Genomic DNA, 16622 nt, shown 5'->3' on the forward strand with positions numbered 1-16622 from the left:
CATAAAAGTGGTTGTTTTCCATGTTATTTGATCAATCAATTTTTTTATTTTATGTTTTGTGTCTTTGCCCATAACTTTGCATATTTTGATGTAACTGTTTTAGGGCAGGGTTTTGTTCTTTCTGGATTCCATTAGAATGACAATCACAGAGAAAGAGACAGGGCAACAACTCTTACAATTCCAACTATTGAATGCTGCAAGATACTGTTCATAATTCTACAACTACCAGAGATGCTGAATTGTTTTGGGGCCCATGCTAAAGACTGGTCTGCTTGGTCTGCTAATACTAGTAAACGCCTCGTGCACTACTTAAAAATACAAAATACAAAAATGACATTTTTACTAATATATTTTTAATTCACATTTTTCACTGCTATGGGTAGGGGTTAAGGTTAGGGTTAAGGTTAGGGTAGGGACATCCCAAGGAGCCAGGATCGCACTGACCATATATTTGTCTTTCCAACTGTTCAGCCAAGTTTATCGCACATGCTGCTACATCAGCCTGGCCTTTCCGCCTTTAGGTTTCCGTGTTTACTTTCATCATTTGATCACATTTTGTCATTCTCTGACGACTTACTGGCTGCCGAGAAAATCAATCAAACAAAAGCAAGCTAACCTAAAAATGGCACCAAATAATCAGACAATTAGAAACTTCTCAGTTCCTAGAGGTATTTAAAAAGGTACTTTCGAGGTGAGTGAATTTGCTATGATATTACTTGCCACTGTTTTTGCTGTTTCCGAAAACTAGCTAACCATGTCTGATCTGAACAATCACCAAAGACTATAGTATGAGCCTATTAACTAATTCACCTATTTCATGATTAATATGCCACTGCAGTGGAGCGATGATCAACTGCATGCGTTTTATGAAAATGAAGTGTAAGAGAATGTGGACCTCCCAATTTTTGCAAAACGGCTTTAAGATGGTGAGTGCCTGAACTTTTTCCCCAAGTAAGCCATTATATCTCCAATGCATTTTTGATATTATGCATGTATGACATGTATTCTATGCCGGAGGTCCAGAACAGATATCCTCATATTTAAACACCCAGACTTCTGTAGTCACAGAGATGAGAGAAGTTGACAAGGAATTGTCCAGCTGCGCGTGCAAGGTCCATGGTGAAGAGAGAAACAGCTGAGAGCACAAAGCCCCCTGGACATGCTATGACCACAATTGTATGCCCTTTCTATTATATTTTTGTGGTTTTCATATAGGCTACTACTGACATTGTTTCAAAATTATTTGGGATGTTTTTGTTTACCTATAGTGTTCCATAAAATATGTCCATAATAATGTTTGCTATTTTAGTGAGTTTTCATAAGTTGAACTGACTGTTTCTCAGTCAGTTATAATGTATCCGTCTCTGTTCTGTGCTTCTCCCACTCGCTTAGGCTTTCCTATGAAAAGGACAGCAACAGACCTATACAACTACAACTTCAGCATTCCAGAGCCAGAAATTCAGCCTCAAGTTTCCCTCACTCCCTCCTCTGAATCATTCAGCTACCTCTGAAACTCAAGACTCCTGCATGAAAGTGTTTGATAAGAACACCACAACGGTAGCCTCTGCCATGTCCCCAACCAGATGTTCCAGTTTCTTTTATGCTTGCTACGTCATGTTACCACAACGGTAACAGGTAGGCCTACGGAAATCCAGAAGCACATTCTAACACAGTTGAGAATTAGTCTAACAAGACAATTTGGTCTAAGGCTCATTAAGTTGTGCAATATTCTGGCCCTGGATTCACTAGTAGAGCGGATATACAACGCAATTCTTATTTGATGAGACAGCAGCCTAACAATTTAACGATTAGTTCAGGATCAAGATGAGTGTGGAAGGAAGCTCTCTAAAGGACAAGATCCTTTAATTTCTGCAATACTAACATGCTGCGTCCTCTCTCTCCACACATCCCACCCCTCAAGTCACTTCTGACTAACCCTCAACTTCTTGAATTACTGAAAGTGTAGTGTCGTGAGTTGACAAAAACATGTGTCAAGGACTCATTTTTATATTTTGTTGACGTGTGACTCAGCAATGAATCATTTCTCCACCTGCTCTTTAGTTTCTTAGTGATTTACGTAGTAGCAATAACCAGTACGGGGCGCTAGTGTGCGGTTAACCACATGCTGTTCTACTCAACAGTTGGAACCAAGATAGTGTATATAAGCCAGATGTTTTGTGAGTGTGATGTTTACTGTTCATTTAGTTTTTCACTTTTGTATATTATCTGCTTCACTTGCTTTGGCAATGTTAACATATTTTTCCCATGCCAATAAAGCCCCTTGAATGAATTTAATTGTTTTGTCAAACAAAGTGTGTATGGAATGCGTTTTTGTTTTTACTTCAAATCAACCTCAAGTCACCATCACTCGAAAGCAGTATGTCCACAAAATAATGACAAGACCAAAAAAAGTATGCTTATGGATGTGTATTTTAATAAAAATAATTCTGTCAAAATAAAACAGAATACAATATTTCTTTATCATGTTTCCAGTACATAGGTATGTTTTTTTATTATAATTTCTTTTTTATATTGTTTAAGGTTTTAAAAGTTTCATGCTAAGTACAGGGTAACTCATTTCACAAATGCTAAACTCAATATGAAATTTAAATCATAATAGAAGTATATTGTGCACAGCTTGTTTTTAATTCCTAATTCCATTACCTTCGCCTCTCCATTTGAAGCATGGATAGCTCCAAAGGCCAATTTAAAACAGAAAAGGAAAACTGGGAGGTTGTTTGCTACAGTAGGTGTGTCTATAAAAGTCCCAGGAGAAGCTCAACAGATTCCTCCCTTTCTACACACACATACATTAGTCAAGTTAAAAATTCTACTGTATAATGAATTCTCTTAAAATGGAAATATACATTTTGGGTGGCTATTCTATTGAGTTCAAAAAGCCATTTGCTGTTTTTGAAAGAAACCAAGAGATACATGACTTGCTATAATGTCAAGCTATTATCAATACCTATCTGTCTGCTTTCAATATTGAAAGCCTAGGACTGGTTGTATTCTGAATGACCATTAAACAGAATAGTGAAAACCCATGTGAACGGATAGGGCCGTCTAGAGACTTAATTAAGTGAACAACATGAGTTAAAATAACTCAAACTTGATTCCAACATGGGTTACGATGTGTATAGGTATGCTTCAAAAGACAGTATGCCCCAGTATGTCAGTTGTCTTTCACAGGTTTTGGATAAAGTCATGAGGCTCTTTCTTTTGCTTCCTACTGCAATACAAAAGAGGACCCTCACAAGTAAGTCAAGGTATTTGTTCTTGTTTTTCACATATTTTAGCAAGTATAAGCCCGTTGCAGATAGATGTTGTGTAAATGTAAAGATTGTGTAAAAAAAAATCCAAATGGCCTTTGTGAACAATGTTAAGGGATATTAAAGTCTACCAAACACTAATAACAAAGCTGCAAGCTGATCATTTCTACTCCCACCAGCCCTTTGCTTCACAAACATGCTTTACATGATTGTCAAAAAGTGAATGAAACACATTGCAATATGTCTAACAGGTGTAGGGGATGTCAATATCAATCTCATGGTGGCCAGCAGCAAATCTGAAACATAAATGTAATATAATCTGCTAAACTACATTCAAAACACAGTGGAGCGCCTCCTGCTGGCTGGCTGAAATACTGGGTTAATACATCAATGATCAACATCTGTGCCAAGAGAACATCTGTTAAATATAGGAGAATACATACTGTAACGAAAAAGACCAAAACACATTCAACTGTGAATACAATGAACAAAAACAAACAAGAAACAAAGTTGTGGCCACATTTGTAAAAATGACTTGGTCTGTGTGAGAAAAATAGAACTGCAAGAAAGCCAGAATAAGCATGTTGGCAATGATAAGACAATGGTCTTTCAAAGCACTAATATGAAAAGACTGATGGACTGACTGTGTGGAAAAGTGTGGTAACTGGCAAGTACCATTGGTTATTAGAAAAGTTGAGGTCAAATTAAAAGCCTTGTATTTGGAAAATAGTTTCACTTTTTTATTCAATATATCATTATATTGTATATATATAGATATATATATATATATATATATATATATATATATATATTCAACATCTGACTTCATAAAGGTATCTTCAATACAATTAGCAAGTAAAAACCAGGGAGGGATTTCCAAATTCAAATTACCCAAGCACTGTATGTCTGTGTATTTTCACTGTATGCAAGTGTAGTATATTTCCAATCAAGTGTCTCCACTGGTTTTATGTGTAACATAAGGCAGCCCAATTCTGATCTTCTTTCCACTAATTGGTCTTTAGACCGATCACATCTGATCTTTTTCAGCACTGATCTGATTGGGTCAAAAGACCAATTAGTGAAAAAAAGTTCAGAATTGGGCTGCCTGTGTAAACGAAGCCTATGTTACACATCAAACTAGTGGAGACACTTGATTGGAAATATACTACACTTATATTGAAACTCCTAAATGAATCAGTGTCATTATTTCATTTGTGCTACCATCTGGGGCTTTAAGGTGACCAGCAGGTTAGTGGCTTACAGCCACGTGCAGTCTCAGAATACAATTCAGACCTTTAACTTTCAATTAAATCCGTTTTTGGAGTAAAGGCATACTAAGAAGTAAGAATTTGAACCAAAATATTCTGGTCCTAAATAGGAGCCACTGTACTGCTGGTTAAACATACCTCTTTCTAGATGACAAAAGTCCTGTGAAAGTTCTGAATGAGAAACCAGAGTATTTTGCTTGGTAACGTCAAAGCATGCCAATGTGAATTTATTTGATATGATAAACATCTTTAAAATACTGTGTAGGGAATTCAAATCCACTCAAAAACAAAAACGGAATTCGATTTTTTTTTTCAAGATGAGCACAACAAACTGACCAAATAAAAACTTGAAAATGACTAGATAAACAGAATAATAATTAATTATCTTTAAATAGTGTCACACATTTTGTATTTGATAATACTAAATTAAAAACAAGCTTTCTCCTCATGTTCTACTCATTCCCCTGCACATCCTGCTTCTGCCAAATGGCAAGCGACACACCAATTCAAACACATGATCTCCTCAGTCATCTGGCAACCCATTGGAAAGTCCTCTTCTTTGTAGTCCTGAACATTGCCTTAAGGATGAAAGAAACAATTTTGGAACTGCTGTATTGTGATCTGTTCAACACTATTTCTGTACTCCAAACTGTAACCTTACAATCCTGTTTGATCATGTTGATGATAACAGCATGGGCCATGTGTAGTCAGAAATGTTCCATAAACGTTCCCTATAGGTTCAACAATCATTGACATGCTGCTAGAAGGGGAGGGTCGTTATGTGTGGGTGTCCATGCAGACTCACCTGGACTGGGGCTAGTGCAAAAAGCTGTCAACTCTGGCGAAGGAGCAGGACCCTGAGCGGACCCTGGCCATGAGCTGGACACACTCTGTGGCCTGACCTACAGCCAGCATCAGAGGGGGCTGCTTAGGCAAGTTCTGAGACTCTGAGGGGCCAAAAGACAACACAGGGATCATCAGAGTGTGTACATTAATGAAGCATGTGCGACTCAGTGGAGGCTGCTGAGGGGATGACGGCTCATAGTAATGGCTAGAATGGAGTCAATGGAGTGGTATGGAACACATCAAACACGTGTTTCCATGTGGTTGATACCACTCCATTCCAGCCATTATTATGAGCGGTCCTCCCCTCAGCAGCCTCCGCCGGTGTGACTCAAACTTGTACATGGCAACACGTACAGCGTGTTTCATTAGAAGAGCGTTAACACACACTACCAAGCCCAACACGTCTGTGTTGGCATCATTATAGAAAAATAACTTGTGAGCATGAGTAAAAAAAACATCTACAGTGTGCTTTCATGACATTGTGTGTGTGAAACTTAGCCTTACCCAAGATGGCGCTGTTGAGAGCAGAGCAGATATTCTCTCTCTGCATTGGGTCTAGCTGTTGCCCAACTGGGCAGTTCCAGGGATCTGAATATGCTAATAGACTGAATGCATCCTGTGGTAAAAGAGAGAGGGAGATAAAGAGAAACAATGAAAACATTCTGACCAGTTCAAGCAGAATAGCCCATTAATGAACAGCGTCCCGTGTGTCCTGTGTGGCTCAGTTGGTAGAGTATGGTGTTTGCAACGCCAGGGTTGTGGGTTCGATTCCCACGGGACACCAGTACGGAAAAAAAAAAAATATATATAAATGTATGAAATGTATGCACTCACTACTACTGTAAGTCGCTCTGGATAAGAACGTCTGCTAAATGACTAAAATGTAAATGTAATGACTATGATTTGGAAGCAGTAGAATGGTCTGTCGTAAACAGAGGGAACATCATTAGACCAGGGGTAGGCAACTACATTCAGCCGCGGGATGAGTGGAGAGTCGGGGTGCAGGAACATCATTTGTCACACTGGAAATTGACCACATCTAAGCCTAAAAAGAGATTGTATTTGAAAATAATCATTTTATACCTTGAATTACACTGAGACGCAATCACATATGTCTCTTGGGAACAGATTTCCTAAATTAAACACATTTTTAGCTGAATTCCTGGGGGTTTTACAGTCTTTTCTGACCAAAAACCAACAAGTCCAACAAAAAAAACTCTTGCGGGCCTGTTGCCGAACCCAATGGCCATTTACAAGTAGTAGTGTGTAAACAGCTCAGAAGGGAAAGGGAATACTTAGTCAGTTGTACAACAATGCATTCAACTGGAATGTGTCTTCCACATTTAACCCAACTCCTCTGAGTCAGAGAGGTGCGGAGGGGCTGCTTTAATCGACATCGTCGGCACTCGGGAGCAGCTGTTGTTCGGGGTTAACTGCCTTGCTCAAGGGCAGAATGGCAGATTTTTCCACCTTACCGGCTCGGGGATTCGAACCGGTTACTTGCCCAACGCTCTTAACCACTGCCGCCCTTGGAAATCCTGCTAGTCATTGTATTGCAGCATAACAAAACATGCCCCAGGGCGGTGGTTGACAACTATATAATTTGTGAGTCATAGTCACACAGTGTACCAGTCTTATTTTGTGTGAAACCTCCCAGGCCTGTCCCTCTTCTCTCCCCCCCCCCTTCTCCCCCTCTGGTACCTGCAGCATCTTCTTGTGCGTGGCGTTCTTGCCGTATTCCCGGCACAGCTGCTCGTTGAGACCCTGCAGCTCGCGGCCAAACTGGATCATCCTCTCTGTGGCTGCCTGGTTCCCTCCACACAGCTGTCTGGAGGCACAGCTGTCTTCTCCAAGGAAGGAGGGACACACACACAGGGTCAGAGGCCAGCCGCGGACTGAGAGTGTAATTTACACTTGCACCTGAAAATCAAAATAGGAAGCGTGTGTGTGTGTGTGTGTGTCAAGCGCCTGTACCTGCCACTCCGTTGCCCAGGCTGCCGTCCTCAGCCTGCAGGATTTCTTGATGCTTGTAGGTGCCGTTCATGATCCGAGTAGATGAGTTCTCCGCCACCCCATTAGTGTAGTGCTCTGCCTCGATCTCCATCTCACTGTCACTGCAGAGGACAGTCAAGTTCAATCATCCATACAGAACGTCATTATACCAAAGATGGTTTGCCTCTCTCTCACATTCACGGACACAGATGACAGACACCCCAGTAAAAACAGAGATACATTACTAAACACAGAAACCCTTGCCTTGCCACACACCTGGTCTCCTGGTTGCTGGTGCCACTGTGAGGCTGGGACTTGGTGGAGTCAGTGGAGTTGGACTCAGAGTAGTTAACAGAGGAAGGGGAGGAAGAGGAGGAGGAGGAGGCAGAGCTGACACCAGGGTACTTGTTGTGGCTCTTGTTCTTGTTGGGAGGGGTGACCCCGTTACTGCATGTTGGGCTGTCTGCTCCTGGAGTGGACAGAGAGCCAGGGTGAAACAGATACAACAGATACAAAGAGATAAGAGAGAGGATTGTGTAACACACTACGTGGATGGATAGGTAGGTAGGAGTGTGTAGGGTGGATAGGTGGATTTGCAGGTGTTTCCCTTACCTGCGCTGTGCAGATGGGGGTTGGTGGCTCCATGTCGGGGGCTCAGGCTGGGGGAGCCAGGGTAGCTGTCCTGGGACTTGGGGGAGCGGACACTGAAGCATCGTACCTCACTGTCTGTACCGTTCACCATCTCCACAAACTGCCGACACCTGGGAGGGACGGGCAACTATTCATCTGCCTGACATTCACTCTATATCGACACTCAAACAAACGGCTAACACCCTCGCCTGCTTTGCACTAACACTTGTCTTTTCATACTGCGCTGACTTTGCAGATAACTACTGTATTAAAGAAAAATGTACTTGACTGTACTACGACTGCGGAGATGAATGCACTGAGTCGCTATGGATAAGACCATCTTCTATGGATAAGACCATCTTTATTAGTCTCACTGACATCATTCACAACAACTCCACTATCCATCTAAGAGTCTCATCACTACTCTACAACCTGTCTGACATTGTTTATCCAGGAATACATTGTACTATCACATATCAACCACTACATTGTGCTTTACTGTCTGATATCTCATGCAGTCTGAACACAATTGTTATTGCAATACTTCAATTGCTTTCAGAGGTCGGCAAAGGTGTGGCCACGTAAGATCATGTCTTTGTACCCTGAAATATATAAATGCAACAAGTCAGACTGGTTCCAGAGTATCTGGCTTTATGGATACATGTCATTACCACTGGATGAATGTCAAACAGATCAGCGACCGCTCTGCTCACTCCTCTTCCATGACAAAATGGAGCAACAGGCATGACCAATCAAATCATGAGTTCCCTCAAGAGGCAGCAACTGTGACCTTGTGCTCACCCTGCCCCCCCTCTGTGTAACGCTCCTCTATTGCTACAACAAGCTCCTTTCTACCTCTATAAGAGAGACATAAATACTGGCCTTCTTGCTGTGTGTCTGCTTCTCATCGGATCACAGTATTTATTAATCTAATGTCTTTGTGCCATAAACACACAGCTGGGAAGCAGGCCACAGCTTTACTGCTAAGTGCTTCTAGGGTTGTATTGCATGTGACGGAGCCTGCAAAGGCACTACAAGACCAGCAGTGCTTATCTAAGCCCCACAATTCCAATACTCCTCCATTTAGCCCTTCAATAAAAACTCATAACAGTCCCATAGTTGGGTTCAAGGCTGCTCACTTCAACATGAACAGTAAATTGGAGTTGTGTTCTAGGAGCCCAGGATACAGTTGCTGTGTGGCTTCGATGGCCTCGCCAACCCTCCCTGCCAATACCAGCTTCTGTATTCCTGTTGACAAAAATATGCATGTTACCATTAAAAACTGATTGGATGGATGACTGTGGGAAAAATTAATGACAGTGATTGGTCCTCAGTGTTTCTGTGGTACTGCCAGCGTGGAGCCTTTGTGTGGTTCTCACTCTGTCTGTTCTTTATGGAGGTCTGGTCCTCCTGGATCAAGGTTTCTGTAGCCCTGGCAAAGGCTGTGGCTGTGGCACAGTACCCATGATGCACCAGGTAGGTGGATACCATGCTGAAAGAATCAAAGACATGGTTTAGCCTTATAGAAGTACAGAGAAAGACAAAGTAGTCTGTTAGGGTGGGTGATGAGTAGGGCTGTGGCGGTCACAAAATTCCATCAGCCGGTGATTGTCAAGCAAATAACTGCTGGTCTCACAGTAGTTGACCGTTAATTAACATAAACACATTTAGCATCTCCAGGCTTCCACAGTGGCCTACAAGCCACTGATGCTGATCTTGGGAACATCAACATTTTAAAAAGTCAAATAAATCTATATAATATAGCCTACACCTTCACAATAAATACATTATTTATTTTAGAGAAGTCTAAAGAAGCATGATATGAAGAAAATGTATTCTATTTCAGAAGAACAGAATTGCATACTCTGAGTTGTCCTTATGTTAGGTCCTGATGTGGCTATGCCAAATGGCTGTGGGCTACACTAGTTCATTTAGCAGACAAGATTTACTTTGAATCATTTTATAGTATGAAGAATACAATTCAACAAAGCGGAATAAAATAGAAAGGATATTTTCTCCAAACGATTTGAGGGAGTGCGCACATGTGGCTATTCTTTTTTGAACGGTTGTGGGATGAGATAGATCCCAAATAAATACAACCACATGGTACTAGGCTATAAGCGCGAATGTTCAATTAGCAGAAAACACCATTATCAAAAATGACTGCAAATGCAATTATGCATGTAATGCTTTTATTATAAAAGGTGCATTTTTATGGTGAAAATGATCTTCCCTAAACTTGAAACTCACATACTGCTTATATATGCCAGTTAGGCTCTACTACCTTTGTAAAGCGGATTAATGTGCTTAATTATATTAAGTTATTTGGCCACTTTAGTTGCGATACAAACCTCATTAAAACATATAGGTCTATGGGCTAGGCTACATGAGGTGTGCGACTATGATTTGAAAAAGTCCCAAAAAAAGGTTGTTTCTTATGCTGGGCATCATTCACAAGTGATAATATATAATTCATAAGTGATAGGCTAATATTGTCACCCATCAGACTATTCTTGATTTAATCTAGTCGTTACATATACTAAATAATATATGTTTGGTAGGCTACTAATGACCATCAGCAGCATCAGAGCTTGGAGAAGCCTAATTACCGTGACTAAACGGTCACGTGGAATTTGACTGCCTTCATGACTCGTGACCGCTGGTGTGGTTTTAATACAGTCACCGCAACAGCCCTAGTGATAATTGTGGTGTGGGTATGGATCCCTTACTTCTGAAGCACTGCCTGCCATTCCCCCAGTCTCTCTCCGATGGGGAAGCGGGCGATCATGCCGTGGATCTTAGCCCTCCATTCACTCATATAGTCCTCAATGTCAAACACAAAGGGCTGCTGGCCAAAGTTAGCATCCACAATCTCTCCTGGAGTCTGCAGGCCCACTGTGGGGTAAAGGTTGGGCTGTGGGTAAAGGTGAGAGGTGTGAAAACACATTCCCCCTCTGGCCATAATAGGAAGAACTTGCCATTAATTTTGAGCACTTGATAATTTGATGGCATGGCAACCGTGAATAATGTAGGACTTTTATATCATCACCACTAATGGAAGCAGCAAAGCTACCACTACTGATTGCAACAGAAGTCCTTGACATTGAACATGTCCACATTTCAGTGTAATACTCACAGGGAGATCTGTAAAGGCTACACCTGGAGAACAAACAGAGAGAAAAGTGTTAATGGACTGGAAGAAATTGAAAATGTTATAATCTGCAACCAAGTAAACAGAATCGTATAAATTGCCTGGGAACATTTCAAATGGGTGAAGCATATTGTATTTTCATATAACAATTAACTTGGATGTTTTTTACCCTGCACTGTTGGTGCGCAGTTCTCACCTAGACTGATGCCGTTCTTGGTGTAAAAACAGGTGTTGTTAATTAGGTTCACACAGCAGCCAATCACATCGCCTGTGGTGAAGGTTGGGCCATATGGTTGGCCAGTCCCTGAAGAACAGAAGGAGTGTCCGTCGTCGCCATGGTAACCATATGAGTGCTTGTCCCAACCTGGGATAGGAAACAAGGCAGAAGTGATTAGAGGAAATCTAGACCCATGGTATGAATATTGCACATTAACAACCTGGGGGAAACAACAGAGAAAATCAAGGCATATTGAACCAACACTTTCACATCTCAAATCTAGCTAGATTAATATGCATCAGGTCATGGTTAGGGCAGTGCTACTCATACATTTGAGAGGGGAAGGAGTGAGATGGGTGACCCCAGCAGTGTGATGAGTAATATAATCCCCATAAAGACACTGACATGGGGTGGAGCTGAGCCTGACAAATGGTCTCTTTCAAATTAGGATATCCCCACTCCTGTCCTGTGTAGCATGTGCAATACTATGGGTGGCCAGCGAGAGGCATCCGTCTCTGAATAGGAGCACTGACTGATGAGTCATACTCAAACAGAGCAGTACATATGATGTTTGTGCATGGTATCAATAGGGACTGGGAAGGAGAGTAGACTGTGTGCAGAGGGAGATGTGGATGGTAGATCTTCAAGTCAGTGCATGGGTTTGTGTGTGGCCTGTGTGTGTGTGCAGTGAGAGTAGTGTCTGTCACCAACCAAAAAGTGAAAGTGGCACAGAGAAAGTAGGTTGTGTGTGTGAACTGAGGTATTAGACAGGGATATTGGTCCTAAAGCTGGGCTCAGTGTTCCCTACATGCTAATGAAATGGGCAGGGCTCCACTATGGGATCAGACACACAGAGGTCAACAGGGAATATTAAAACTATTCCAGCCAGAACCAGACCACACAGTCACAGAAATGTACTGAAGTCAGTTGGCATATAATGTACTAGAAACCTAAATAAATCTTCATAAACAATATGTTCATGCAACTAAACTCTCTCTCTCACACACACACACACACACACACACACACACATACACATACACACACACACACACACACAGGCTGCCATTTCCACCATATTCCAACCATTGTGTAACAGAGATACATTTGAAGCACTCAGAGCTGGGAAAGAATAAACAGCAGTTGTAGTCAGCAAGAGCATGTAGAATTGCCTGGATGAGTCCAAAGCATTCCAAAGGCCTCCGGCGCCATGGAGAACCCAATAGGCAGGTGACAGCCTGAGGCAGGGTTCATATTATTGGTCAGAGCAGCATGGAGGAATGATCTAATAGGCAGGGAATTGCATCAGTGCACAAGGGAAAACATACTGTAGCTCCCCATGTGCCAAAGTTAGCCCCTCGGCAGCAATATGCCAACCCTCTTCCAACCTGTCTGGTGTCCCCAGCAGCCACTGTACCAATCAGTGACATCTTCACGTGCATGAGGGTGGGGGGAAAGGGCGAGAGAGAATTTGATGGAATTATGCAAGAATGTATTAAATCTACATGTACTTTCTGCTTAACCCCCATTGCCTGTTCAACTGGTGATGAAAGAACGAGTGTTTGATTAACTAATTACTGCTGAGCAGTGGGCCAGGCCAGGGTGCAGATGGCCCTGTATTCATGCAGTGATACCGCTCACATCTCCGCTCTGTGTTTGGTGGCAAAACACTCATCTACTAGCCTGTTTGGTTACATTCAATCCAATCTCATCAGGCCTTGGCATGAGTTTCTGCTTGGATGGGTTCATTCACTGTATCAGTCTGCTGCAGACAGACCAATTTGATCCATGTTCTGACTAGACAACAGTAGGCCTATATGTAACTATTGTAGAATTTATGATGGAGGAAAATTCCATTTGGGCCCAGACTGTATACTGTATTGAGGATGAGATGGCCTTTAGCAGATATCTTGAAATTAAATTATCAACAATTACTTGTTTATTTCTCCCTTCCTCTTCAATGAATGTGAGCCAGCCACCCTGCCAGTGGTAGCTCCACTTTCACCTGACCTTCATACATACACTGAAAGCTTTTATGTGGAGGAAAAAAGGTACTTTCTAGTATTTCACATGTTACATTTCATCCTCTCATTACTAATGGCTGTGCTCAAACAAGCCCATGCATGTTCTGGGACAGTCAGACACTCTGGGAGACATCACTACACATGGTTTCAATGTGACATGGAATCTAAATCCATCCAGGCACTCCAGAGGAAAGACGGTAAATCTGGAAAGATAAATCTGGAGATAGATTACCATGGCACTCTAAAATGTAGCAAACCATATGCAAAAGATTAACACCTTAAAACGGTGCCCCTCGAATAGTAAAACCTCAACCATATGATGTGGGGTTTTTTAAATCTAGAATCACATCAGTCATTGCAGCAGTGATGGTGTGAGGAGATCCATCTGTAGATAACCCAACTAAAAAATGAAAACGTGTTCATTTTAGATTTGTCCACAATCTATTACAGTCGCACAACCAAAGCCCACACTGACTACTACCCCTTGTCCTTCAATCCTAAACCAATCCAGCAGAGATTATAGGCAGGGCAGGGTTCTTGCTGTGAACCCTCTGACCTCCAAAACCCACACTCATCCCATACTGACTCACAGCCTTCCCTTCTGCCATCGCTCTACCTTCCCTCATACTCACCAGGCAGTCTGTTCATGTTGACCCCCTGGGCAGACAGACCAATCCCCATGTACCTGGAGACAACAACAGGAGGTCAAAGGTCAGAGACATCATTAGCTTAGACAACATAAGTCAGTCTGATATGGGTCAATAGCTGGACTGATTAATCTTTTCAGACCCAAAGTTGCTTTCCTTTATTTACTACTCTCTTTAGTTTCTCTACACGTTGCTCAACATGCCATTTTCCACTGCAGAAAGAGATAGGCCGACAGTAATAGCTAACATGAGTAAACAGATGGTGGTGTAATATTTACAAGTTTGAGGTTAGAACATTAGGGGTACTAACTATCAGCAAATACGTACCCATCCCTGCCCTTGCTGACAATCTTCACTTCAAAGTAGTAGATCCCACAGGCGGCTGGTATGGGATGAGTGGCACGCACAGACGCGGCATCCTTATGGTTCTTCCCATGGCCTACAGAAGGAGCAAAAGGTTGTGTTGCAGTCAGTACAGTACACCACAAACATCCCACAACTCTGTCAATCTGAAAAGGTTGAGGCTTCTCTCCCCAAGGACCCTGAAAAGCCTCAATCTGTACGAATTACCATTTCAAACCTCAATAATTTCCCTGTCAATCCTACCTCTATTTACAATAATATTCATGCAAATTCATACTTAAATCCTGTGACATGAAATCTTAGAGCGCTTCCAAGTACCCTTCATAGCCGTATACATGAATGCCAAACTAGTCAGAAACATGCAGTTCACTTAGCCTGGAACACTCTGACAGCAAAGTAATGTCAGGGTCAGTATAGTGAGGCTGTCACAGTCTCGCCATTCCATCCAGCTCATAATTGTGACAGCTCCCAGGAGTAGCCTAGAGATCTTACACAACCCGTGTGTGTGTGTGTGTGTGTGTTAGACTGTAAGCTTTCCCTTTTTGCTGGTTGATAATACGACACTTAAAAGGCCAGTCACAGCACTGCTGTGAAGTACACTACATGACCAAAAGTATGTGGACACCTGCTCGTCAAATATCTCATTCCAAAATCATGGGCATTAATATGGAATAGGTCCCCCCTTTTGCTGCTATAACAGCCTCCACTCTTCTAGGAAGGCTTGCCACTAGATGTTGGGACATTGCTGGGGGGACTTGCTTCTGTTCAGCCACAAGAGCATTAGTGAGGTTGGGCCCTGATGTTGGGCAATTAGGCCTGGCTCGCAGTTGACGTTCCAATTCATCCCGAAGGTGTTTGATGGGGTTGAGGTCAGGGTTCTGTGCAGGCCAGTCAAGTTCTTCCACACCGATCTCAATGTACAATTTCTGTATGGACCTCGCTTTGTGCATGGGGGCATTATGCTGAAACCCGGAAAGGGCCTTCCCCACTGTTGCCACAAAGTTGGAAGCACAGAATTGTCTAGAATGTCATAGTATGCTGTAGCGTCAAGATTCCCCTTCACTGGAACTAAGGGGCCTAGACACAACCATTATTCCTCAACCATTCTCCTGGCGTTCTCCTGGCATCCGCCAAACCCAGATTCGTACGTCAGACTGCCAGATGGTGAAGCGTGATTAATCACTACAGAAAATACGTTTCCACTGCTCCAGAGTCCAATGGTGGCGAGCTTTACACCATTCCAGCCGACGCTTGGCATTGCGCATGATGATTTTAGGCTTGAGTGCGGCTGCTTGGCCATGGAAACCCATTTCATTACGTTCCTGACGAGAAGTTATTTTTTATTTTTTATTTCACCATTATTTAACCAGGCTGGCTAGTTGAGAACAAGTTCTCATTTGCAACTGCGACCTGGCCAAGATAAAGCATAGCAATTCGACACATACAACAGAGTTACACATGGAATAAACAAAACATACAGTCAATAATACAGTAGAACAAAATAAAAAAAAAGTCTATATACCGTGAGTGCAAATGAGGTAAGTTAAGGCAATAAATAGGCCATGGTGGCGAAGTAATTACAATATAGCAATTAAACACTGGAATGGTAGATGTGCAGAAGATGAATGTGCAAGTAGAGATACTGGGGTGCAAAGGAGCAAGATAAATAAATAAATAAATACAGTATGGGGATGAGGTAGGTAGATAGATGGGCTGTTTACAGATTGGCTATGTACAGGTGCAGTGATCTGTGAGCTGCTCTGACAGCTGGTGCTTAAAGCTAGTGAGGGAGATATGAGTCTCCAGCTTCAGAGATTTTTGCAGTTCGTTCCAGTCATTGGCAGCAGAGAACTGGAAAGAAAGACGACCAAAGGAGGAATTGGCTTTGGGGGTGACCAGTGAGATATACCTGCTGGAGCGCATGCTACGAGTGGGTGCTGCTATGGTGACCAGTGAGCTGAGATAAGGCGGGGCTTTACCTAGCAGAGACTTGTAGATAACCGGTGGCCAGTGGGTTTGGCGACGAGTATGAAGTGAGGGCCAACCAACAAGAGCGTACAGGTCGCAATGGTGGGTAGTGTATGGGGCTTTGGTGACAAAACTGATGGCACTGTGATAGACTGCATCCAGTTTGTTGAGTAGAGTGTTGGAGGCTATTTTATAGATGACATCACTGAAGTCGAGGATCGGTAGGATGGTCAGTTTGTGCTGA

General features: G+C 42.4%; 1 protein-coding gene and 1 long non-coding RNA gene across 6 annotated transcripts in view; one reads left to right on the forward strand and one right to left on the reverse strand.

Moving 5' to 3' along the window:
- On the forward strand, positions 1-2458 carry LOC115151961 (uncharacterized). Of its 4 annotated transcripts, XR_003867399.1 has the most exons (4): positions 1-691; positions 839-926; positions 1063-1176; positions 1393-2458. It is a non-coding gene; the product is annotated as an uncharacterized LOC115151961 (long non-coding RNA). The 4 variants fall into 4 exon arrangements; XR_003867398.1 differs by having other exon boundaries at positions 1-926; XR_003867397.1 differs by having other exon boundaries at positions 839-1176.
- The window catches only part of ranbp10 (RAN binding protein 10), a 27642-nt gene continuing 13432 nt past the window's right edge, over positions 2413-16622 (reverse strand). For both annotated transcript variants that reach the window (XM_029696341.1, XM_029696342.1), the window contains exons 2-15: positions 14375-14486; positions 14033-14085; positions 11356-11523; positions 11145-11167; positions 10738-10922; positions 9388-9500; positions 9148-9256; positions 7991-8139; positions 7655-7847; positions 7361-7500; positions 7088-7230; positions 5891-6002; positions 5346-5487; positions 2413-5118 (exon numbers count right to left, since the gene is read on the reverse strand). In XM_029696341.1, coding sequence (XP_029552201.1) covers positions 5357-5487; positions 5891-6002; positions 7088-7230; positions 7361-7500; positions 7655-7847; positions 7991-8139; positions 9148-9256; positions 9388-9500; positions 10738-10922; positions 11145-11167; positions 11356-11523; positions 14033-14085; positions 14375-14486 — 1631 coding nt within the window. In that variant the 3' untranslated portion in view covers positions 2413-5118; positions 5346-5356. The remainder of the gene's footprint in view (positions 5119-5345; positions 5488-5890; positions 6003-7087; positions 7231-7360; positions 7501-7654; positions 7848-7990; positions 8140-9147; positions 9257-9387; positions 9501-10737; positions 10923-11144; positions 11168-11355; positions 11524-14032; positions 14086-14374; positions 14487-16622) is intronic.

This window comes from Salmo trutta, chromosome 17 (genome assembly GCF_901001165.1).
Source record: "Salmo trutta chromosome 17, fSalTru1.1, whole genome shotgun sequence".
NCBI classification, from domain to species: Eukaryota; Metazoa; Chordata; class Actinopteri; order Salmoniformes; family Salmonidae; genus Salmo; species Salmo trutta.